Source organism: Syngnathoides biaculeatus, chromosome 1 (genome assembly GCF_019802595.1).
Source record: "Syngnathoides biaculeatus isolate LvHL_M chromosome 1, ASM1980259v1, whole genome shotgun sequence".
In the NCBI taxonomy this organism is placed as follows: domain Eukaryota; kingdom Metazoa; phylum Chordata; class Actinopteri; order Syngnathiformes; family Syngnathidae; genus Syngnathoides; species Syngnathoides biaculeatus.
The window spans coordinates 14953449-14976325 of NC_084640.1; the positions used below are offsets into that span (position 1 = coordinate 14953449).

At 47.2% G+C, this 22877-nt stretch overlaps 4 protein-coding genes and 2 long non-coding RNA genes across 13 annotated transcripts; 3 read left to right on the plus strand and 3 right to left on the minus strand.

The window, feature by feature from the left end:
* Positions 1 to 41: 41 nt before the first annotated feature.
* LOC133501471 (uncharacterized) lies at positions 42 to 2833 on the minus strand. The gene is made up of 2 exons (XR_009795189.1): positions 2739 to 2833; positions 42 to 364 (listed from the first exon to the last, which is right to left on the minus strand). It is a non-coding gene; the product is annotated as an uncharacterized LOC133501471 (long non-coding RNA).
* snrpd1 (small nuclear ribonucleoprotein D1 polypeptide) lies at positions 1938 to 4587 on the plus strand. 2 transcript variants are annotated; one of them, XM_061821258.1, is made up of 5 exons: positions 2042 to 2094; positions 2761 to 2843; positions 2922 to 2998; positions 3219 to 3410; positions 4354 to 4587. In XM_061821258.1, the coding sequence occupies exons 3-5, from the start codon at positions 2929 to 2931 to the stop codon at positions 4428 to 4430; spliced, it is 339 nt and encodes a 112-aa protein (XP_061677242.1). In that variant the 5' UTR covers positions 2042 to 2094; positions 2761 to 2843; positions 2922 to 2928; the 3' UTR covers positions 4431 to 4587. The 2 variants fall into 2 exon arrangements, with proteins under 2 accessions (XP_061677233.1, XP_061677242.1); XM_061821249.1 differs by lacking the exon at positions 2761 to 2843 and having other exon boundaries at positions 1938 to 2094.
* Positions 4588 to 4849: 262 nt separating this feature from the next.
* On the plus strand, positions 4850 to 11651 carry ggcta (gamma-glutamylcyclotransferase a). 3 transcript variants are annotated; one of them, XM_061821341.1, is made up of 5 exons: positions 4850 to 4918; positions 5011 to 5238; positions 5984 to 6129; positions 6193 to 6328; positions 7217 to 7550. In XM_061821341.1, the coding sequence occupies exons 2-5, from the start codon at positions 5113 to 5115 to the stop codon at positions 7346 to 7348; spliced, it is 540 nt and encodes a 179-aa protein (XP_061677325.1). In that variant the 5' UTR covers positions 4850 to 4918; positions 5011 to 5112; the 3' UTR covers positions 7349 to 7550. The 3 variants fall into 3 exon arrangements, with proteins under 3 accessions (XP_061677325.1, XP_061677333.1, XP_061677316.1); XM_061821349.1 differs by lacking the exon at positions 7217 to 7550 and adding an exon at positions 11517 to 11651 and having other exon boundaries at positions 4852 to 5238; XM_061821332.1 differs by having other exon boundaries at positions 4852 to 5238.
* adnp2b (ADNP homeobox 2b) lies at positions 8210 to 15243 on the minus strand. Of its 4 annotated transcripts, none has more exons than XM_061821277.1 (5): positions 13857 to 15243; positions 12644 to 12764; positions 12457 to 12576; positions 11533 to 12069; positions 8210 to 11052 (listed from the first exon to the last, which is right to left on the minus strand). In XM_061821277.1, the coding sequence occupies exons 2-5, from the start codon at positions 12749 to 12751 to the stop codon at positions 9025 to 9027; spliced, it is 2793 nt and encodes a 930-aa protein (XP_061677261.1). In that variant the 5' UTR covers positions 12752 to 12764; positions 13857 to 15243; the 3' UTR covers positions 8210 to 9024. The 4 variants fall into 4 exon arrangements, with proteins under 4 accessions (XP_061677261.1, XP_061677268.1, XP_061677276.1 ...); XM_061821284.1 differs by lacking the exon at positions 13857 to 15243 and adding an exon at positions 13600 to 13709; XM_061821292.1 differs by lacking the exon at positions 13857 to 15243 and adding an exon at positions 13609 to 13706.
* On the plus strand, positions 13372 to 18501 carry LOC133501515 (uncharacterized). Its single transcript, XR_009795210.1, has 4 exons — positions 13372 to 13479; positions 13635 to 13877; positions 16398 to 16679; positions 18324 to 18501. It is a non-coding gene; the product is annotated as an uncharacterized LOC133501515 (long non-coding RNA).
* On the minus strand, positions 15383 to 22579 carry azin1b (antizyme inhibitor 1b). Of its 2 annotated transcripts, none has more exons than XM_061821320.1 (11): positions 22238 to 22579; positions 21340 to 21461; positions 21019 to 21230; positions 19544 to 19717; positions 19269 to 19441; positions 18989 to 19202; positions 18525 to 18599; positions 17642 to 17807; positions 17446 to 17555; positions 16437 to 16657; positions 15383 to 16163 (listed from the first exon to the last, which is right to left on the minus strand). In XM_061821320.1, the coding sequence occupies exons 3-11, from the start codon at positions 21121 to 21123 to the stop codon at positions 16100 to 16102; spliced, it is 1302 nt and encodes a 433-aa protein (XP_061677304.1). In that variant the 5' UTR covers positions 21124 to 21230; positions 21340 to 21461; positions 22238 to 22579; the 3' UTR covers positions 15383 to 16099. The 2 variants fall into 2 exon arrangements, with proteins under 2 accessions (XP_061677304.1, XP_061677297.1); XM_061821313.1 differs by having other exon boundaries at positions 21318 to 21461; positions 22238 to 22577.
* Between the last annotated feature and the right edge of the window lie 298 nt (positions 22580 to 22877).

Genomic DNA, 22877 nt, shown 5'->3' on the forward strand with positions numbered 1-22877 from the left:
TGCTTCGATCCAAACAAACAGCCATTTTTTTTTTTTTTCCCCCTGCTGTAGCCCTTGGAGCTAGCGTCGGTGTTAGTTAGCGTACTGTACAATCAAGAGGGCCTCATTTTAATACTGGACCTTCTTCGTGCACGCTGTGCCTGCAGGAGAGCAACCACATACTCTGTTGTTCCATTTTTGTCCGCCAACTAATTTCACTCGCTAGCAACACGGCAATTACGAGGTCAGCCATTTCCGCTTCCGCCTCTGGCGGCGATTAGCGTCCGGTTCCCAAGTGCCATCTTCATCTACGTCAGGGGCGTCAAACTCGTTTTTCCCGCGGGCCGCATCGTTGTTCTGGTTTCCCCTCAGAGGGCCGTTATGACTGTGAAACAAAAATTATTATATTTACATTAATTTATAAACTAGTTTTGGAATCAGAAATCAAGGGTAATGTGTTTTTCAACTATTGTCACAAAAATGGTTGTAATATCTCATCTTTATAATTTATAATGTGACGATTTGAAATTTTGGTGCAGGATTTTTAACAATCATGGAAATTGACCCTCTAGATTTGGCTTCGCGGGCCACATTCAATCATGCGGCGGGCCGGATCTGGCCCCCGGGCCTTGAGTTTGACACCCGCCATCTACATAATTGCCATCGGTGGAGTCCGTTTTGATTGTAGCAAATATTTAACGTAGGTGTCAGTGTTAGCGAGATTACGGAGAAATATCATTTTTTTGCTTTTAAGGTTTGCAGCGTTTAAAAAAAAAAAAGTGTCCTCTTCTGAAATAATAATAATATGCAATGTTGTGAATTGATTTACTGTCTGTGCCTTTTTTTTCTTTTTTTTCCAGTCATACATTTTTATTTATAGCTTTTTTTTATGATAACTTTCCAGACTGTAATGGGCCATGTAAAATTATTTCACAGCCCCCCCCCCCTGAGTTGGACACCTGCGACCAAACTTGTAGCCTCTATTTTTATTTTTATTTTTTGGGGGACAAGATACAATTTGGTGCTTTAAGTCTCTCGTAATGGAGGCGTGTGGAAAAATCGGGATTGGATCAAAAAAGGCGTCGTCAATCTTTTGTACGCGAGCGGCAACGCCCTGCAGTGACTTCGGGAAAAATCAATTCGGTGAACGTTTCACGCTGCCGTTTTGAGGAAACGCTTCACGCGATGGCGGTACGTGACACAGTTATTTATTACGCTTATGATTTATATTCTATTGGTGATGGTTATGTGGTGGAACGTGAAAAGAAAAATAACTGTCAAGTGGGGGAGGGGTGGAAAAGGGCATTTCATGTTCATCTTAGATGCGTTCACTCCTGCGTCCGTCAATGTGGCTACAATAAAAAAAAAAAACGTTGAAAATGAAAGTGTGTCAGTGCAAAGTTTACACGCCATTAAAAAGAAAAAAAATGTTGCTCTGAGATTCTTGAGTGCTCATTTAATGTGCATTTTTTTTCTATCATAGAAGTATGTTTTGTATTATTTTTAAAGAAATTAAAAAATTCAGGATCCCTTTTTTTAAAATAGCAATGAAGCAAAAAAATAATTCTGGACCCATTCTGTGAAGTCATTAAATATATATTTTAGTTTCACGTTCACTCTGTGACATTAAGTAAATTGTACACTTCCAATTGGATTTTTGTGACATAGTTAAATGATTAAAAAAATAGGAAGGATGCTAGATTCATTTTGTGATTTAAAATTCAATTTAACAGTTTGCAAAATGTATTTAGTGACGTTTTTTCTGAAAAATTGATCAACTTTATGACATTGATGAATAAGGGAAACTTCTGGGTCCATCTAAATAAACTTCAAGAGCTCTAGTGTGACAATTAAATGATACAATTAAAAATTAGAAACTTCAGATTGACTATATTTGTGATTTACAAAATTGTAGTGCCCCACCTTGCCTGTTGGCGGCGCTATGGCACCCAAACATTTTGGTCGCACTGAAATGACGCCACGCGCGCTCTAATTACGTAACATCCACCATTAGCGGCCTGCTGGATTTATTCCAATAGAGCGCCGTAATTTTTTTTTTACTCTCCCACTCCAATTTTGGTGTAGGAATTGTCGCGACATCATGAAACTAGTCAGGTAGGACTTTTAAAAACGCATCCGTGCGGCCGATGAAGCCGCGTCCGGCGTGCGAAATGAGGGTTGACCGTCGGATGGCGTTAGATGGAAGTTGGACCGATTGCGTTAGCTGCTAGCCGAGCGGGAAGCGGCGCTCGGATGAATGGGAGCTAAAAGGAGCTCGTCGTAAATACTCACAAATATTTGACGTGCTATTTACAGCTCCGACGAAAAATAAGCATAAGTGTAGTCACTAAAATTATTCATATTCATGCTAATCGCTCATACAACTGCCCTTTTGGGTTTTAAGGGTGATTTTTAGTTCAGCATTTAGCCGTCCGCTTCCCCAGCCACTGCTGAAGGCGTTGTTATTAAAATGAAAGTTAGATTACACGTTATACTCCACTCGAAGGTTATTTATATCAGTGTTTGCTTATTTTACGGAACGGGGCTAGTATCAATGTTTGTCTTCAAAGCGGTTCGTGTCAGCCGACAGGTGAACAAAGATGGTCGGGGAACTAAAATAATAATATGCGCCACCAGGATTTGAATTTGAAATGCCACAGAAAACGGGATTGGAATTTGACATGTAAAGTGATCACATTTTCAATCGTTTTAACTTTTCAATGTTTACAACTAGCTACAATTCGCCGTCTAAAATTCACCGTCTGTGCCGCTTCGGGTCAGAACCGATCCAGATGCGCTTTCTTCGTATGTGACGTCACGTGACTGAGAGAGCGTCCCTGCGATTGGCTGGTCGACAGTGAATTGTAACCCATCCAATCCTGATTTCAAATTCAAATCCCGGCAGCGCAAATTTACTCATGTTATTTGTTTGCGTTTGGCAGGTTTTTGATGAAACTAAGCCACGAGACGGTCACCATCGAGTTGAAGAATGGTACCCAGGTCCACGGCACCATCACAGGTAAAAGTGCACCCATGTGGGATAAAACTAAAATACAGCAAAATGACTCACTTGTGGGAGACGGACTAGCCGCGAGGCTGCGTTAGCAACCAGTTTTATTGAGACCTTTCTATGTTGTCTATCAGGGGGACTCCAAACAACAAACAAAATGAATTCTTCTTTATATACTTGCGCTTTTAGCAAAGATTTTTTTTTTAATACAATACGCGCGCGTACGCAGGCGTGGACGTGAGCATGAACACGCACCTGAAGGCGGTGAAGATGACGCTGAAGAACCGCGAGCCGGCCCAGCTGGAGTCGCTGAGCATCCGCGGCAACAACATCCGCTACTTCATCCTGCCCGACAGCCTGCCGCTCGACACGCTGCTCGTCGACATCGAGCCCAAGATCAAGTCCAAGAAGAGGGAAGCCGGTAAGGCCGACGTGTCGGGTTTTCCTTTTTATATATATATATATTATATTATTTTTCATTTTTATTTATGCAGGCGCAGATTTTCATTTACAAAGCCTGCGTGGCTGCAGAAAATATATTGATTATGCTACAAAGCATTCCAACAATTCTTAGCTTATTGATTTGGGTTTTAGTAAAAATGCCTCAACTATGCATCCATCCGTTTTCTTTTGCTGCTTATCCTCACGGGGAGTGCTGGAGCCTACCTACCTGCGTTTTGTCTCTGTGTGCCCTGTGATTGGCTGGCAACGGTTACCAGCCAATCACACTCACAATCTCACCTTGGGGCAATTTAGTGTCCAATCAATGTTGCATGTTTTTGGGATGTGGGAGGAAAGGCGCGGGGGAGAACATGCACACGCCACACAGGCGGGGCCGGGATCGAACCCGGGTCCTCAGAAATGCGAGGCCAACGCTTTACCAGCTGATCAAACCGTGCCCCCCCCCCCACCCCCAACCCATAATTGTCATATAGTTATACTCATAAAGCTGATTTTCGACTATTCGGAAGTTTTCTTAATCTTTTGTTGGAAAAAATTGCGCAATATGGGGGGGGGGCTACTACATTTTTCGGAGTGACACTTTTTTCTTTTTCACAATTTTTTTTATCATTTTGAGGATTGGGGGGGGTGTAGATATCCCCAAATGGGGAACCCAACATGGGGGGGTGGGGGGCACAATAAATAGATTTCCGATTAATGTCGCCACAGTCCTGGGATTTTGTCCGCCGTCTTGTGTGTCACTACCCGATAATTGGAAACCTATCTATATGTCCGCCATCTTGTGTGTCACTAATTGGGAAATAGATCTATAATAAATTTTCCTTTAACCATCCGGGTGCCGTTAAAAATTACTTATTAAAGAAACGCCGTCAATGATCCCGTGTGTGTGTGTGTGGTCGCAGTGGCCGGCCGAGGCCGGGGCAGAGGTCGAGGACGCGGCAGAGGACGGGGACGAGGCCGGGGGGGCCCCAGGAGATGATCGCCTTGACACCGCCACCACCCCGGGAAAAAAAAAAAAAAAAATCACTCATCACCTGCTCGTCACTGTTTTTGTACAGGATTCTTTGTTTTCTGTGATTTTTTTTTTTTCTCCTTTTTCTTATTTTGTACATTAAAATTCTCTTTGATGAGACCGATATGAATCTTGTGTTTATTCCTCGTTACGATCAATGTTTCCAATCAGTTCGTTTCCTACAAAATGTTTACTTCAAATGATCGGTTTCAGGCCAACTGGTTTTAAGAAACACTTCTTTGTCATTTACTTACACATTCAGTCATTAGCTTTTTTCTTTATTTTTTTTATATCAAAAATCTTTATCGCAATTATTAGCGGCTAAACACAAAATTTCGAGTTATTTTAATGAGTCTCTTACGTCATTGTCTACGTCTCGTACCATAGAACCCGGAAGTCGTCAACGACGCCTCGAGATGTTCAACGACGCTCATACAAGCGGAGCGTCCTCTCGGGTGAATTTGTTTGGGTCAATATGTTAATATTTGTCTAGTCGGGTGAATCTGTCAATATTTGTCTAGTCGTTAATTTTTTTTTTTTGTGATAGAAAGCAGCCCAGCCGGTTTGGGTCGCTTCGGCCAGTCGTAGTAAGCTAGCTAATCATTAGCATCGGACTTGCTAGCAAGTCGCGAACCCGAAACGTTCGAAGATGTCACCCGGGAAAACCGGCACCGAAGACACGTTCGCGTATTTCGCGTTCGGCAGCAACATGTTGAGGGAGAGACTGCAACTGGAAAACCCTTCGGCGACCTACCTGGACACCGCTCGACTCAAGGTTGTGGTTCAAGTTTTGACTTTAAAATGTGATGTGAATTTTCGACTCTCCGCCGCCGTCGGAAACGAAGCGCGTGTTTCTCTTCTGTTGCTATCACGCCGAAAACCGCCTACAAATATGTATCCATACAACTTGGGATATTCCTTTCGACAAGACGTAATTTAACGTGGCAACTGGACAGGTTATTTGTACCACGAAGTACATTAATAAGTACAGTACCGCGTACACGTTTGAACAAGCAGAGAAACAATTTCACTTTTCACAACAGTGCTCAAGCTGCTTTCAAAAGTGGCCGCTAGGCGGCGCCAAAGGAAAACTTTAATTGCATTTTGTGTTAAATAAGTTTAAAAAAATATCGAAAAATCGTCCATCTATACATTTAAATCACTTGAGTCTTGGGCGTGTGGTATCTATTTTAGAAATAAACGTGGTATAAAAAATAATTCCATTTTATTTCGAAAATGAATATGCAATTTTTTTTTTCATGTATCAAATTCCAAACTATGTTGGGGGGTAAAAGAATGTGAAAATGGTCACGTTTTTGTAATATTTTTTTTAAATCCTTTGCGTCATGTGTAAAAAATAGTCGACAAAAATGAATAAGTAATGATAATGTGTAATTAAGAAATATTAATAAGAAAAGACATCTTTTAAATATAATGCAACTCGGTGGAAAAAAAAGTAACAAATTCATAATTTAGAAACAAATAAATTGAAGATATTTCAAGTGTACTTTTGTATGTAGGACTATCTGCTGGATTTTGGCGTGTGCGGCGAAAACGCAGAGAACAACTGGCACGGCGGCGTGGCCACCATCCGAGAAAGTCCCGGCTCGGAGGTGTGGGGGGTCGTCTGGACCGTGAGCCGAGACCACCTGGAGACCCTGGACAGGTGAGCGGCAACGCGCACGGTCACACACGTGCACGCACACTGACTGATATTTTGTGTTTTCAGTCAGGAAGGCGTCCACGTCGGCGTTTATTCCCCGCTGGAGGTGCGAGTGGAGACCAGCAGCCACGGAGAAATCCTGTGCAGGACGTACCAGATGAGCAACTTCCACCCCCGCCTGACCTCGCCGCAGTACAAACACGTACGTGTCAGCGCGTGCGAACGTGCATTCGCGTACCCGTGCGGCATATCCCGACTTATTTTGAATACCGTCGAGGAAATTGAGTACCGTAATTCAGAGCGCGCACCTGGTTATAAGCCTCACCGAGTACATTTGGAATGGAAATACCATTTGGTACACGCATACGCCGCAGCTGTGTAAAATCCGCAAGTGCCCACGTTGAAACACGAGATATTTGCAAAGAAAGACAGTACACAGAGAGTTTAACGCTAGCGCCGCTGCGCTAACGCTAGCATCGCGCTAACAAGAGCAGCGTGAACAGCGAACGTACATATGTGTGTATATCTTTTTTACCAACTTTTGTTTTTAGGTTAGGATATAACGTATGTTAGCTACCTTTATGTGGAAAAAGGGCAACTGTGAGAGCGGGGGAATTCCCAGTAAGCGTCTGCTACGTGCCCAGAGTTCCCCTGTTCGCAACCCATCACGAGGAGACTTTTCAGCACGGGGGACCGCTCAGACCATCACATTGGTTAAAAAAAGAAAAAACATACCGGTAAAAATCACAGAGCCACGGCAGTAACATGCTGGCGCAGCGCTAACAGGGCCAGACCGGTAAAAGTCACTTACTCGGCACGTATATTCCACCGGTCTCACTCTTACCTTTTCGTCCGTTCGAGCGCCTCCTTGTGGCCGTTGGGGGGGGGGGGGGAATCGCACAAATTAGCCGCATCGCCGCATAAAATGCAGGGTTGAAAGCGTGTGACAAAATAGGCCGGAAATTACGGTAATTCTAATTTTATTGATACACACAAACACAAAAAAAAAAAATCCCAATTTCATAAAAGAATTTCTGTTACTATTTTGCACTTTTCTTGCGAGGTGCTAGCCGAGGTGTCTCGTGTGCAGGTCGTGTGCCGAGGCGCCGAGCAGAACGGACTTCCCGAGGATTACGTCGGCGGGCTGCGCGGGGTCAAAACCAACAACTACTCGGGACCGTCCGTGCTGGACAGCATCAAAACTGACGCCGGTCGGTCCTGATACGCGCAACCTCATTTTCGGTATCAGTTTAACGGAAGCGATAGAAGGTTCCCCAGTCTTCTGACGTAGCGGGTACGACTTTGAAAATATTTCATTCCATCACAGGAAAACTTGATTTCATATTTTACTCTGAAAACAGATTCCGTTGGAAAATTAAGTCTTAAAACTACAGCTCAATTTAATAAAATACACGAGTCATGTATGAATAGTTGTCAATTATTATGCACCATTTCAACTGAAATGTTTTTAATCATAAAAGTGTAAAATAAATTTAAATTGCAAGCATTTTACAATTTTTCGGGGGAAAAAATAATTTTGAATGATTGCCTACAAAAAAATATGGATTACTAATGGTCATTACGGGCGGGTGACAAAAATGACTTTCAACCGTAGAGAACATTTGGAATAAAAAAAAAATTTAAAAAAAGTGATAGAATTTAAACTGGAGGAAACTTGTTTATTAAACACTTGTAGGGGGAAAAAATGCACATGATATGAAACCATATTTTCAGTGTGTGTGTGTGGGGGGGGGGGTTGCACCTCTCCACTCACTAGGAAATGTCCAAAATAAAAATAAAAAATACAGTACCAAAAAAAAAAAAAAAAGCAGCTGTAGTACAGAACAAAAACGGTACCGTACGGATACGCGGCAGAACTGCATATGTCTAAAGTGTGCTGACCCAAAATTATCCGTGCGTTTATTCCCGCGAAGTTAATCAGTCGCATGTTGTAACACATTTCTCGCCATATATTTTTTTTTTTTAATTATTTTTTTGGAAAAAAGATTAAATATAAAGCAGGAGGCAGTTAGGTCCGGAAGCCTGTTGGGAAAAAAGGAAGTTTGGGACACGTTCAAATAGGTACATAGAAAAAAATAATAATTTAGTCACGTGTTAGCGTACGAGTCAAAAAAACTAAATTGTGTACAGACAAAAACACACACACACACACACACACATACGTGTGTATGTATATGCACACATACACGCACACCACACGTATTCAAAACTTTTGAAAAAGATCCAGGAGCTGCAGGTAAGTGCCCTTTTCAGTCACTTCGCTACTCCGCCTAGTGTCCAAGCAAAGTACTACAACCACGTGAGAATTTTTGAGTTCCGTTGACCCTGTTTCGATTCCTATCACAGTGAACCCCAGCGTAGAAGCAAATTTTTGCGTGTACGTCAGCTTTTCATCTCTCGGACAACTGAACAGTTTGTTTTTTTTGTTTTTTTTTTTCCCCCCTCAGCAGTGCTTCGACGCCATCCGTCGATGCTCGTTAAGGAGTAGGACTTTTTGGCACCCCCTGGTGGCGCGTATAGGCAATTACAGAACAGTGCGAACCGTTTCAGGGCATCAAGTCGATACCTACCGTGGGGGGGGGGGGGCTGGGAGATAAGGGTGGAAATTCAAAATTGTGATTTTTAAAGTGCGCACAAAATGCTCATTTGTAGCCACGAACTAGAGAAAGTTGGGCATGAACTTGCCTATTCTGCAACACCTGGAGCCGCCACAAGGTGGCAGCCAGGCTGTCCTGTACTAGAAAAAGGAGTGCTTTGGCGGGAATTGGGTGACACCAGCAGACGACGATAACGGTTTGTCCGGGTGGGGGGTTTGTCCCAACGTCACGTCCGGGGGCCGCGTGAGAATCCGTCCGACGTCCGCGAGCCCCTCGGCGGCTACTTAGTCGTCGCGGCTTCGTCCGCCGGGACCTCGGGCGGCTCTTCCAGCTGCGCCTCCCTGGACTCGACGGACCTCTGCTCGGGGATGACGAGCGGGTGTCGCACCCGCGCCAGTTGCCCCATGTTGAAGCCCATGAGCACGGCGGCCTTGCTGCTCTTGAAGCTCTTCATGCAGCGGATGCGCTTCTTGCTCAAGAGCGCCACCAGCTCCGACTTGCTGAGCGACAGGCGGCGGCACAGCTCCTCCGTCTCGGCGCGGCCGACGTACGGCCTGACGTTGAAGTAGCGGGCGATGAAGTCGCGCCGCTCCTCGTGGCCGCGGCGGTCCTGGGGCGCCGGCTCCAGCGCCAACCTGACGTTGGGGTCCGCCGAGACTTCGGGCTCCGAGGGTTCCTTCCTGCGCACGGCCGCCTTCTGCTCGCGCTCCCGCTTGTTGAACTCGATGACCTGCTTCAAGGCGGCCTCCAGCCTCCTGGTGGACTCCAGCTGCTCCTTGGTCTGCGGCGGCGCCTGCAGTTGCGCCGGCGTCTTTGGTCGCAGCGGCATCTTTGGCGGCGCCGCCTTGAGCGTCACCCCCTGGGGCACCTGGAGGAAGTAGAGCCCCGGGGGCTGGCGAGGGGCCTGGGCGGGTTTGGCCACCTGCGGAGGCGGCGGGACGGTGAGCTTGGGAACCTGCGGGGGCTTCGGGGAACAGCGGCAGCGGTGGATGTGGAGCATGACGGCCTGTTGGGTCACCTTCCCCGTGTAGACCCCGTTGCAGTAGATGCACTTGAAGGCGTCGGTCTTGAGGATGGCGTGGATGGTGGGCGCCACCAGGTGCTTCTGCTTGAGGTGCTGCAGGTACTTGGACTCCTCCTGGAACTTCTCGTCGCAGAAGGGGCAGCAGGACGCGTTGACCTTGACGGGCGCAGAGCAGACTTCGGGCTGACTGCTCGGCTGCAGCTTGACGTAAATGAGCTCCAGGGAGCTGGTGACCAGGGCCAGGTTGACCTCGCACTCGCCCAGGATCTCCTGGGGCGCCTCGGTGGTCACGTCGAAGTAGGGGAACAGGATGCCGGCGTTGCCCTTGGTGTAGATCTTGTAGTTCTGGCGCAGGAAGTCGCAGTAGAGCTTGCCCGCGGGGTTGTGCTTTTTCACGTGCTCCGACAGCTGCTTGACGGAGAAGAACAAAGTGGAGCAGTAGAGGCAGCTGAGGCCGTGGAGCAGGTGCTGCAGGACGCTCTGCTCCGACAGCAGAACCTTGCACGTCAGACACTTGATGGTCTTGTCGGGCATCTTCTTGAGGAACGCCGCCCGGCCCGCCAGGCTCTCGGCGCGGGCGGCGGCCAACTTGGTCTGGTGGGCCACCTCGATGTGCATGTCGAAGACGTTGGAGGGAAAGAGTTCGTTGCAGAGGGGGCAGGTGATCCACTTTTTAGCCTGGTTGGGGGTCTGCTCGGCCGGCTTGGCCGAGGTCTGCGTGACGGGCACCGCCACCTGGAGGGGGGCGAAAGTGTACGTGGGCATGCCGTTGACGCGGTTGCCGGTGGGGATGAGGTGGCTCAGGAGAGACTGCGAGGTCAGCATGGTGCCTTGGAGCGTCACCTGGTTGGCCGGCGGGATCTGCGGCCCGGCGGGTTTGGGCGCCGGGATCAGGATCTGCTGCGCTTGAGGCGAGGCCGGCTTCACGCCGGGATACTGGACTACCGAGGATCCCCGCAGAGAGATGGTGGCGCCGGGCTGGAGTAGGCCCTTGGCCTCGGCGCTCGCCAGCTGGACCAGCGCCGACGCCTGCGGGGGCAGGAAACCCTGGTTGCCGCCGGGGGCGCAGATCAGGGTGGCGCTGTTCGACGCCCCCGGGAGCTGCTGCAAGGCCACCATGGTGCCGCCGTTCTGCCCGTTTCCGGGCACCACAAAAGACTTGTTGTTCATCGGCTTGGGTGCCAGGTTGGGCAACGTGACGTAGACGCCGTTGCCGTTCGGGGTGGACACGGCCCTGGGGGCCGCGACGGGGGCCGCCTTGTTGTCGTAGATCATCGTCTGCACCTGCCGGCAAGGGAGCAAAGGGCTTGAATGGGTTCGGTATATTTCCAGGAGAAGCTGAAGAATCTCAAATTTAAGTTGGGGGCACACAGACAAGTGGTTTTTGTCACGGCCCAAATCGTCAGCGTTTTCCCCACAGAGGGCTGTTATGAATGTGAAAGCATAAAATTGTTTTAAATCGCCCCATCATATTCACGCATGAAATTTATGACCTAGTTTTGGAATCGGCAATCAAGGCTAATGAGTTTTTTCACCCGTTGGCCACGATTGGCAGCAACAAGCGCGACGATTTAAGATAACACAATTAGAAATCTCAAATTGAAAGAATCGTGGAAGTTGACACCCGACGATTTGCCTTCGCGGGCCAAATAAAGTCCCGTGGCTGGCCGGGTACAGCCCCCCGGGCCTCGGGTTTGACACCTGTATCCGTTCCTTTCAAACGAGTCAATTCCTGCTCTGTTTCCCAGGACTTTGCAAGCGTACCTGCGAGCTGACGTTGTAGTGCTTGGGCTCGACCAGCATGTGGTGCAGCATCTGGTCCAGGTTGCCCGTGCTGACGTTGCAGACTTTACAGCAGTACAACTTGGCGTTGGAACCGGCGATGGGGTGCCGGTACCCGATGTACTGTTCCGCCACGCTCTCCATGTGCTTGAGGATGATGTGCTTCTTGACGGCGAAGACGGAATGCGACGGGTACGAGCACTTCCTGCACTTGTAGCGCTCGGCGGCGCCGCGGTAGCTCGCGGCGGCCGACGCCGGGGCGGCGGGGGCCGGGTGGGCCTGCGGCGGCGGCGGCGGGGGCGGCGCGCCCGGCTCCTGGGCGCGGCCCCCGTGGAACAGGAGGATGTGCCTCTTGACGGCGCGCGGGTGGGCCACGAAGACGCAGCGCTGGCAGGACGACAGCGAGCACAGGCGCTGCAGGTACTCGTGGCAGCGCGCCACGTGGTTGCGGTAGTGGTAGATGTTCTTGGACGAGTACTTGCACATGACGCAGCACATGGTGCGAGAGCGGTAAGGCCACTGAGGGGACACGGGGACAAGCCGGTCAGTCCTGGACCGACGCTAATGCTAACGACAAACCTTTTCCCCCAGTTTGTTGACTAGCTAATGACAAAAAAAAAAACAAAACAATGTCCTCCATAGCTTGTGTAAAGCAGCAGGCGCATTTCAACGCAAGCTAGCACCGGTCGACGGCTGAAGTTAGCGCTAACGTGTGGAGCCGCTTTTTATACGAGGCAACGTTCTAGAGATGGGAATGCTAATGCTAAAAACAGAGCTAACAACAAAACTCCTTGCAACTGCTGCATCCTTTTTTTTCCCAAAATATACCAAATCTCTTTCAGAATTCTTTCGACCAACTCGCGCGGTCAACGCTAACGCTAACTCCAGCGATACTCGCTGCGTCACCTTCTTGCGTAGTCGTCCGTTATATCCGTCAGTGAAGTCGGTCCACTCGGTGCCCAGTAACGGATCCTCTTCCGCGGATTCTTCTTTGCCGTCTTTCTCGCCATTTTTACCGTCGATCTCCTAAAACAGGTAGCTTGTGAAAATTGGGTTTTGTTTTTGTTCGGGGTCGAGGAATAAATGCGAGTACCTTGAGGAGGTTCTGGCAGTCCTCCAGGCCGATCTCGCTCAGGACATTCTTCACTGCCTTGCGGGCTTTGCGGACTTTCTCCAAGTTGGTCACTGGGAGTTGATACATTCTTGCTCGCGTCCTACAGATACAGATGACAAAAGTTAAGACCGTTAACGGCGGACCGCCGGAACCGCGTCCCTCGGATTGATCAAATAAAGGATTAGCACGCTAATTTTTAGCACGTGATTGGAATCATTGCAGCATGTGCACATTTACTTACGGTTTCCTGTTAATTAATCCACTTCCTAGCTTTGACCGCTTTTAAAGCGACAAACTAGTTTGGCTTTAAAGTTTTTAATTCTTGTTATCTTGCTCGATCGACAGTTGAGGAAATTATTCATTATGAATTGGAAAGCAGCATTAAGGCCACTTAAGCGTCGAGGCGGCCACGTGAGGTTTGAGTCACTTTGCTCTTTTGAATAAATTTAAAATTTAATAAAACATGAAAATGTAATATTACATCAGTTTTTAAGCAACAAAAGAAAAACATTAAAAAGGCAAACAAAAGTTACATTAAAACATTTTACATGCAATTTTTAAAACAGTAAAAAAATATATATATATACAAATTTAAAAATTATAAACGAAAAAAAAAATCTCCAATTTATACAATTTTTTTTTTTCAAATACACCAATTCTCAAAGCTGGAAAAATGTATCAAAGTGGGGAAAAAAAATAAAAAGCAACATCCAACCAATCCCGCCAGATGCTGGTTAAATGCAGACCCGCCATCGCCCCCTAACGGCCGCGAGCAGCATGTCTGGTGACGTCACTTCCATGAGACAGGACGTTTGGTAAGTGCTAGAACATTCCTACCGGCGCATCATTGAACTCTATGAATGAATATAATTTCAGTCACCGTAGTGGGAATAAGAATTTAAATTCTTCTCTTTTTTTTTTTATTTTCATCAAACCTTGTTTACTTTTTTTTTGTGTGTTGTTGAGGCAGTTTTACGAAGGCCCATCTCTGCAATTCCGCTTCCAAGAAGTTGAAACGCACGCACGTCCGAAAATAGGAAGTGAGCAGCCCTAACTATAAACAAGCGTGCGCGCGTGTTGCGTTTACGTGTGCGTGCCCGACTTGATTGGGCGTCGCGGTGACAGCATCACGGCGGGGTCACGGGAACCTCCTCCCACCCGTCAACCGACGGCCCGCCGTCGCTCGTCTTACCTGCTCCGGGTTCCGCTCGAGGTAAGGAGAGGCTACGCTCGTTCCACGTTCGCCCGACTTCCTCCACCCGTCCCCACCTGAGCCAGCCGACTTGTGTCCGGATTCCTCCGCCGCCGCCGGCGCCACTCAGCCCAGCCGCATCCCGTTCTCGAGCGGCCGCTTGCGGGAACCCAAAGCGCGTCGTTATTCAGTCGAGAACGCGGCCATGAGCGATTTTTGTCGCCACGGCTTTTTGTCCCTTTCTTCGCCGTTACGGGGAAAAATGGCGCTCAAGTTCAGGATCTGACGTAACAGTTGCCTCATTTGCATACCACCCAAACTGACCAATGGGAGGCCTCCTAGCTTTTTTTAGCTAAATAACTTTTCACTAGCATGCTAACGAGTTCCATCTCGCTAACAAAGAGTTCGAGTCAACAGGCTAGTGATTATTTTTGGGACTTTTTCGACATTTCGGACTCACTAATTGGCTTTGTGCATTAAATGCGCCCAGCTAGGTGTTGGGGGCGTGGCTTGAGATGGGGGGGGGGAAGGGCGGTCGTCGCGGGTGATCACGTGGTCAGGGATGAATCCGGCCAATGGGCGGCGTGGAAAGTGAGCTAAATGGGCGGACCCTCTGCTTGAGGACGTCACGTCATGCCACTTTTATTGGCCAATCACACAGAGGCCACCATTTTGTTAGGCGCAATAACAATTTAGTGGTGGCGCGCAGCATTGCAAGATAGAGCAGACAAAAATGGGAGCTAGCTATTGTCGCAGTTTTAAGATATAAATACGGCAAATTTCGCATGTACGCAAATTTCAGAACTTTCCAAAATATGCGCTTTTAACATGAACAATTTCAAATTTACAGCAAACGCAAATTTCAGCATGCTATTTTTCTTCGCTACAAAATGACGAGTTTCGTATTTATGCAAACCTCCAAACTAAGCAAATTTCCTCTCATCATTTTACCAAAGTTGAGGTGAGCAATTACGGAAAAAGTGTTGCGACCAGAAATCAAAGCGAAATTTGACTAAACATTTGCAATGAAAATTTTCAAACGTAGGCCCGCTAATCCTGCAAATTTATTTATTTATTTTTTAAATCTCAAGTATGTCAATATTTGCAAGTTTGCTAACTTCATTACTTCCAAATTTGTTTCAAAAGGAAATTTCAACTTTTAGATGCACGGAAAGGTCAAATTCAAACATCGTGACGACTGATCAGGGATGATAAGTTTTAATGTCTACAAAAAGACCAGCTACCCATTTGTAATAGTTTATATTCTTTGAAAAAAAAAATTGACATTTACACAAATCACAATTTCCAGCATATGCTTGCAATTACTAAATATTACAGTAACTTTTTTTTTAAAAGGACTGACTCCAATACCAATCCCACTTCCATTTTTTTTATATATATTTAATTGCAAAACCATATCTAACAATTCTATTCGTGTCGAAAAGGTAGTGTATTTTTAGAAAACCTCGGAATTTACATCGCAGGAAAATTCAGTCCAAAAATCAACCACGCTGACTCAGAATGAATGATTTCAGTCAGAAATGTATTAAATTAATCACTTTCATTACTTCAACAAACAGAATTTACAGTCAAACAAAAAACAAAGTGTGGTCCATTAGTGCTTTTAGACAGCAAGTCACTATGAATACATATTTTCTTTTGTTGTTGTTTGCAACCCAGACAAAGGGGCAGGTCGCCTTCGCTGTGGCAAATTGGCCAGTGGATGACTCGGGTGACCATTTCGAAGTGACAAATGGCGGTACGGGAGCCTTTCGGGGACAATTGGGGGGAAAAGAAAACAGGACAATACCTTACTAGGAAAAAGCTGCTGCTGCTGCTGCTGCGGTCGCAACTTGATCCAATAAATAGAAAAAAAAAATAATAATTATTTCCTTTAAGATATTCTCGGGTATGAGGTACGTCCATTCTTCAAATACACACACACACACACGGGACGATAAGAGAGCATTAGCAATTTTGTCAAAAGGATTATTATGACAATAATAAAGAGCGCAACCCTCCCCTCCACTGTTGGGGGGTTAATGGGGGGGGGGCGTGGGGGGGGGTTTCCCCATCTCCGGAGTCGTCCATTTTGTTGCATCACATCGCTTGGGCAGGATTGATTTGAATGACAGAGCAAAGACAAAAAAAAAAAAAAAATTGTGGGAGGGATAAAATATCTTGTTAATAAAACGCTGGCTGGAATGTTGACCACAGCGCGACGCTTGGGGGGGGGGGGGGGACTACACGAAAGCGAATGTCTTGACGGCGCCGTCCAGCGTCACGCCCGCCTCCTGCATTTCGTACCTGTCGACCGCAAAAACAAGCGTCAGTGGATTGGCACCCAGATTATTAAATCTGATTTTATCATAGATATTTCAAATTTTATTCCCACACAATTAAATCATTTTTAAATTGAAGATTAAGACATTTCTAAAATGGACAAATGCACATTAATATTCAATTTAAATTTAAATGATTTGTGATTGAAATCATGCTATAATTCAAATGACTGAAATTTGTGCAATTCTTTGACTCCAGATTTTGCCGGCTCGCACGACCCCGACGGACGCCACCCACCAGTCCGAGGCGGCGGCGGCGTAGTAGACGGGCGGCTGCGGCGAGGCGCAGGTGGCGCTGGCGCGGTCGTCCAGGCCGCAGGCGCCCATGTTGGCGAAGAGCAGCCAGTCGCCCACGCTGAGCTCGGGCAGGAGGCAGCGCTCCACCACCAGGTCCAGCTGGTCCAGCGTGGGACCCCGCAGGCCGCTGGGGTGCACGGCCGCGTCGGCGCACGGCGCGCGCTGCGGAAACCATTGACACAAGGTCGGTCAAATGTCTCTGCTTGGTCGTCTTCAACAGGTTTGAAGTTAAAATTGATATATGATCATTAACGGTCCTTTTTTTTTTTCTCTCAATATACACATTTTAAGGACATATATACAAAAATATAAATAAATATACCAAAGCAGCCAAATTAATTTATTGCCACTAGTGCCGCATAACATTACTACATATATGGAAAATAATTCACGGCCTGTATTTTCGTAATTTAATGTTTCATTCCTCTGAGCTCTTTTTTACTATCACATAAATTTCTTCTTCTATGTGTTGAAATAACAACGAAAACAAATCTATAAATTTTAAAGGTTAAAATTGTAAAACATGTAAAAAAAAAAAAAAAAAGCTGACAAAAATATGGCTGCACAACGATCATCCAGCAGTTTGTGCGTACATTTTTGTCACAACGTCTGAGAGATAGCAAATTAAATGAAAAGAGCACAGCATGTGGGCTCAATATTATTCCAGTATTTTGAATTTTCTGAAAATAAACAATTGTCCTCAGTTAAGATTACAATTACAAATTTGTCCAAAATCTCCCGAAAACAGAAAGCTGATTTATTTATTTCTATTTTAACTTTTGAACTGACTGAATTGACTCAATGATTTTTTTTTTGAATAAGTTTTGGAACACGCCGTAAATAACTTTGTGTTGGTGTCAGCTAGATAAGGGGGGGGGCAGCGCACGTTGTTTACGATCGCCGTAAACCCCGACCCGCTTTCTGGCCTGTCGGGTGGGCGACCTCCGAACCTTGTGCACCGCCGGCACGGCGATGGCGTTCCCCAGGAGCTTGACGCCAAATGGGCCGTAAACGCCCTCGTTGATGTAGTACAGGAACTCCGCGTCTTCGCCATTTTCACCTGATTACACGCACACGTTACAGCAACGGCCGTACGCTCCGATTACGCAACCCGCGCGGGCATATTTTGCGTCCGAGCAGACCCACCTGGAACTAAGCCGTCCCAGCGGGGGGTCACCACCTCCTTGCCGATCACGTTGACGGCCAGGCTGAAGGCCGACGCCACGTAGAAGGCGCCCGGCTGGGCCAGCACGCGCACGCCGGACAGCGGCGGGAAGTAAGCGTCCAGCAGCGGGCTGAGGGCGGATTCGACCTGCACGCGCAACGACGTGCACATCCAGCGTTAGATTCTAACATTGTTGCCGAGTTTTCAAAAATGTTTTAATGGCAGAATTATCTTGAGTCAAACATGGGGAAAAAATGACAAGTTAGCATTTTTCCATCCGTCTCGTGCACTCGATTCAAATTTAGCAGCAATTAGACAAAATTTCACTTTCCACGCGAGGGACCGCCGCTAAAGTGACATTTCAGAACAAAATGGCTGACTGGTTTTTTTTTGGTTTTTTCTCGTGATTGAGATGGCGACCAAATTGCAGGTTGCCAAGCGTGCCAGCTTCAGGGGGCGAATTTTGTCCTTTCAAATTGCACAACGTGTTACCCAGCTGACATGTCAGGAAACGCCCACTTCCATTCAAAATGTCAGACATTTTGGGACACGTCTTGATAGCGAGCCACGGCAGACTTCCACAGACCAAAACGGGAGTCTCAGCTTGAGACTTTTGGTGGGTCTTGCTTACGTTAGATACACCCAACATCTTTTCACTTTTAGGTGCCGAATTTTCCAACAATTCCAAAGTTTACTGCCCACCACGACTGACTTCCTGCGGATTTTGTTGCTAAACTGAACCTAAAATGGCCGCCCCCCCCCCCCAGGTAAACAAATCCCTTGCGAACAAGTCAACACGTCTTATCTACATTGTGGATGACGCTAGTCTGACATAATCAAAATGTCATTTGAGGTGCTGTTGACCTGTTTGAGTTGGAACTCCGAGCCGCTGAATCCGCCGCCGACGTCCAGGATGTCCATGTCGAAGCCGAGGTCCGCCTGAAACGAGCGATAACTCTACGTCAAGATCTCAAAAAAAAAAAAAAAAAAAGCAAAGCGTTGGGACCGCTCAAGCTACCTTCCATCGGTAAAGTACACGCAATGAGACCCAAAAGCAAAACAATACAAATATTTTCTAGCAATTCATCCGCCACACATTTTGCTTGATTTCAAAAATGGATTACTTTTACATGGCTGAGGGGTCCAAAACTTGCCTGGAAAAAAAGACCAAATGGTCCTAACAATTCCATCTTGGAATAATTCTGTAGCAAAACAAAATGTTGAAGTAGTGCATCCAGAATATAGTCCCAGCCACACTTTTCCCCGCTACGTTGCATTTTTTTTTTTTTTGGGACATGTTGACTATCAGACCCTGACCGCTTGCTCACCCCCATGTCGAAGACGCAGCGGGCGTCGGCGAGCGCGTGGCTGTAGGCCCGTTGCGGGTCCTGGCAGGAGGTGGGCACGTGGAAGGCCACGCCCACCACCTGCAGGCCCAGCGCCTTGGCCGCCTCCAGCAGGTGGCGGCAGCACTTCAGGGACGCCCCGAAGGCCACGCTGGTCTCGGCCGTGTGGGCCTCCGTGCTCAGCTGCAGCAACAACCTGCCAGGCGGCACAAAACGTAAACCTCCGTTCGTCTGTTATCGGGCTGGCGTCCTTTCGACTTACTTGGCACGCGGGTGCAGGCGCGCAATCTTGGCCAGCTCGGCCTCGTTCTCGCAGACGAGGCGGCACACGCCGTGCTTGGCGGCGGCCTTGACGAGCGCCAGCTGCTTGCAGACGCCCGACAGGATGATGTTGTCGGGCGCCACGCCGTGCTCCAGCGCCAGGCTGACCTCGACCTGGGAATGACACGTTGATTAAAAAAAAAAAACATCCCAATCACACCATTGAGCTGGTTGCGTAAGGATGCGACTAATCGTGTAAAAGTGCTGCTTAATCACTTTGCTGGCGCAGATGAAGCCGAGGCCCAAGGAGGCGAGCAGCTCCACCACCGCCGGGCTGTGGTTGCACCGGAGCGGGAAGTACGGCTGCAGCCGCGGCGCGGCGCCTTGCCAGCGGGCGTGCTGGCGCATCACGGCGCCCAGGTCGCCCACCATGAAGGCGCTCTTCTCCGCCTGTCGGGTATCGGACAAACATCCTTAGCTCGAGGAACGGGGCACATTTCTTGTCAATTGGGTCATCTAACTCGTCAAAAGGTAAACGCGCAGTATTTGTAATTAGCGCTTTGTTAACGCGTTAACTGTTGCTAACCAAATCTGCGCCACCAGAGGCTCAAAAACTCGCCTCTGAAGTCTGACCACGTATAATAATAACGTGAAATTTCCATAGCAGTACGAAAGAAGATTTTCCTTTTGCAAAATATAGATTTGCAAAATTTGGTTTCAAATTTATTTTGTTAACCACAGGTGTCAAACTCAAGGCCCGGAGGCCAGATCTGGCCCGCCGCATGATTTTGTGTGGCCCGCGAAGGCAAATTATGAGCATCAACTTCCATGATTTGCGTTGAAATCGGTCCCAAAATTTCAAATTCTCACTTTTATAAATGATAACGTTGAGATATTGCAAGCATTATGGTGTGCCCAAACATCAGCAATACTTTCTGATTCCAAAACTACCTCATAAATTTCACATGTAAATATAATGAGGCAAAACATTTTCATGCTTTCACAGTCATATCGGCCCTCTTAGGGAAATCGGAACTACAATTTGGCCCGCGACAAAAATGAGTTCGACGCCCCTGTGTTAAACTGACGACTCCCCGCTACGTGATATTTTTGTTGTAGCAAAATTACAATTTTATGCAACAAAAAAAAAATGTAAATACTTGTAATTTCTTTGCCTTGCAAAAATTATGACTTCCGGATTCACGTCATATTTAAAATTGCATGACGTGTATTTAGATCTCCAGTAGACTGACATGGAGCCACTCCAGAACAATGTTTCCATGTTTATGTTTCAGAGATACATTTCCTTAAAAAAATACAGACTCAGCTAATCAATTGTTAAATGATATTTTTTTTTTTTTTGGGGGGGGGGTTAATACTTAAACTTCAATCAGATAAACTGAAAATTTTGCATTGCCACATTGATTGCAATTCTACTAGATGTACAACTACCTTTTTATACATATATTTTTACACTTTTTTATATCATTTAAGTTAATTTTGATTTAAAAAAAAAAATATTTTGTCAAATCTACTTTTTCCACATGCAATTTAGGTGCAACTACATTTTACTTTTAAAATTGTGAAATTTATTGCAGGATGATTTTTTTCCCCCGTTATATCACAACGACGAGAATTTGTGTAATTTTTCACAGCACGAAAAAAAAAATGTATTGCCTGCTCACTATTTTGAAGAAATCCAATTTTGCATCTGACTTTATGGATTATGTTACCGAGGTTCATGTACAGACCAGAGCTTGCTCGCAGATGCGCTCGTCGATGACGTCGTCGAGGGTGGCGCCGCCCGAGAGCAGCTCGACCGTGTAGCCGGCGGGTCGGTCTGCAAGTCCTTTCATCTTAACCGTATTCCAGCGATCCAAAAATCATAAAGAACGGGTGACAGCGAGTCGGCGGGGGGGTCACGACTGAGCCAAATGGGGGGTCCTGCCGGTTATGCAACAAACTAGGAGAGAGAGAGAGAGAAAAAAAAAAAAAACATTATGGGAGATTCCGGGGCAGGCGGAACAGCGCACCCGCGGGGCGGACTCACATGGACAAGTCGGGAGACGGACCTGTCCCGCTATCAGCTAGGATCCCAAGGCGGCTCAGCGTTGAAGTCGAAGTGCTCCCGGTAAAGAGCCGCCCCTAGGCCCTCTGGGTAGCGCTCATACACCTGTGCGGAGAAAGGGGAGCCCTGCACACATACATCGCAAATCCACAACGGAACTCGTAGTAATATCAGATCATATGGAAAATCAATTCAGCTTTCTTTTTTTCTTTCCCCTGTAAATTGATACCTAGTTTTAGAATTATATTTCTACTATTGGACAAATACCCGTGGCTCTACTTCATCACAAAGTGTGAGTACTTTTGCCACCCCTGTATGGAATTTAATAAGACAAGCCGCTTTTCTCGCCTTGGAAACAAATCTGCCCTTTAAAACTACTAAAATGGTGGCCATTACCGAGAAACAAACTGCGCATGCGCATCATACGATTTGCCAAATGAGATTAGTAATTCAATGGCGACGCCAAAGACGAATGAGCACGTTAATAGTATAATTACAACATGAGCGACGTCGCGTAGGGGTGCTGATTACCGACTCGGTTCGGAAAAAAAATGGAGGATTTGCTGGCGAAAAAGAACAAGAGGACAGCTTAATGTTGTGGCGTCGCCAAGCATGCCGCCATAGACGCTGACGTTAATGGGTCGCGTTATAAATAGCCCATCAAAACCTAAAGCCCAGTCGGTCCATACGCGGTATTCAATGTTCCTTGGTGACTTAGCCGAGCACGGTAATGTTTTCCGGTATCGGAACCGCGCGTTACAACATTGGAGTCGACATGACGAGCGCACTGAACCAGTACTGTCACGTTTGAGGGGGGGGGGGCGCAATGGAGGCGGAAAGAGCAGTCCGCCATGTTAGCTCCCCACACACACACAAGACACACATTCGGCTGGCGGACTTACGTGAGATAACGGCCAGAATGTTTTAGAAAATCGTCTTCTCTTTTTCGGCGGAATTTTTAAACAGTTGTGGGCCCCACGTTGAAAGAAAGAACGGCGGCTGTTGCGGCCATACGGCTCGTCGGAGCGTCGGGATTGCGGAGTCGCTGCCTCGTCGAGGGTGGGAGGAGAAGTACGGCGGCGGCGGCGGCAGGAAGTAGCAAAAGTTCAGCGGGAGCTCGTGGGCGGGGCCCGGCCGACGCGTCAGACCAATCGGCGCTCGGCGTTCGGCTTTTGGGGGGCGTGGCCGCTCTGGATTTGCGTTACGTAATGCTGCACCTGCCGGTGGACGGACACCGGACAGCCGCCGCCGCCGCCGCCGTCGTCGTCGTCCGGGGGCCCAGCTGGCGTCGGCCCGCGTCATAAACATTTGGAACCAGTACACAAACGCTGTCATTCCTTCATGCGACTTGGATGTATTTCGGCTGAAACGTGTGAGCCAAGTGAAAGGGGACGTTTTTTTTTTGTTTTTTTTCATCAATCCGTTTTCTACCGGGCTTGACCTCATTCGGGTCACCAAGCTAACACCCCCCAAAGAAGCTAAAAATCTAAGGTAACAGAGTAATTTTACTCAGGAAAAGTAAAAAAAAAAAAAAAAAGCCTC

Bases quoted from the DNA above. Each gene is read 5' to 3' on its own strand.
- snrpd1 (XM_061821249.1), top strand. The intron at 2,999-3,218 runs GTAAAAGTGCAC...GCGCGTACGCAG, and splicing joins GGTCCACGGCACCATCACAG to GCGTGGACGTGAGCATGAAC. The intron at 3,411-4,353 runs GTAAGGCCGACG...GTGTGGTCGCAG, and splicing joins GTCCAAGAAGAGGGAAGCCG to TGGCCGGCCGAGGCCGGGGC.
- ggcta (XM_061821341.1), top strand. From the start codon at position 5,113: ATGTCACCCGGGAAAACCGGCACCGAAGACACGTTCGCGTATTTCGCG. The intron at 5,239-5,983 runs GTTGTGGTTCAA...TTTTGTATGTAG, and splicing joins TGGACACCGCTCGACTCAAG to GACTATCTGCTGGATTTTGG. The intron at 6,329-7,216 runs GTACGTGTCAGC...TCTCGTGTGCAG, and splicing joins CCTCGCCGCAGTACAAACAC to GTCGTGTGCCGAGGCGCCGA.
- azin1b (XM_061821320.1), bottom strand. From the start codon at position 21,123: ATGAAAGGACTTGCAGACCGACCCGCCGGCTACACGGTCGAGCTGCTC. The intron at 19,442-19,543 runs GTGATTAAGCAG...TGTCATTCCCAG, and splicing joins GCTTCATCTGCGCCAGCAAA to GTCGAGGTCAGCCTGGCGCT. The intron at 19,203-19,268 runs GTAAGTCGAAAG...GCCGCCTGGCAG, and splicing joins CGCCTGCACCCGCGTGCCAA to GTTGTTGCTGCAGCTGAGCA.
- adnp2b (XM_061821277.1), bottom strand. From the start codon at position 12,751: ATGTATCAACTCCCAGTGACCAACTTGGAGAAAGTCCGCAAAGCCCGC. The intron at 12,577-12,643 runs GTACTCGCATTT...TACCTGTTTTAG, and splicing joins ACTGCCAGAACCTCCTCAAG to GAGATCGACGGTAAAAATGG. The intron at 12,070-12,456 runs GTGACGCAGCGA...GTGTCCCCTCAG, and splicing joins ACGGACGACTACGCAAGAAG to TGGCCTTACCGCTCTCGCAC.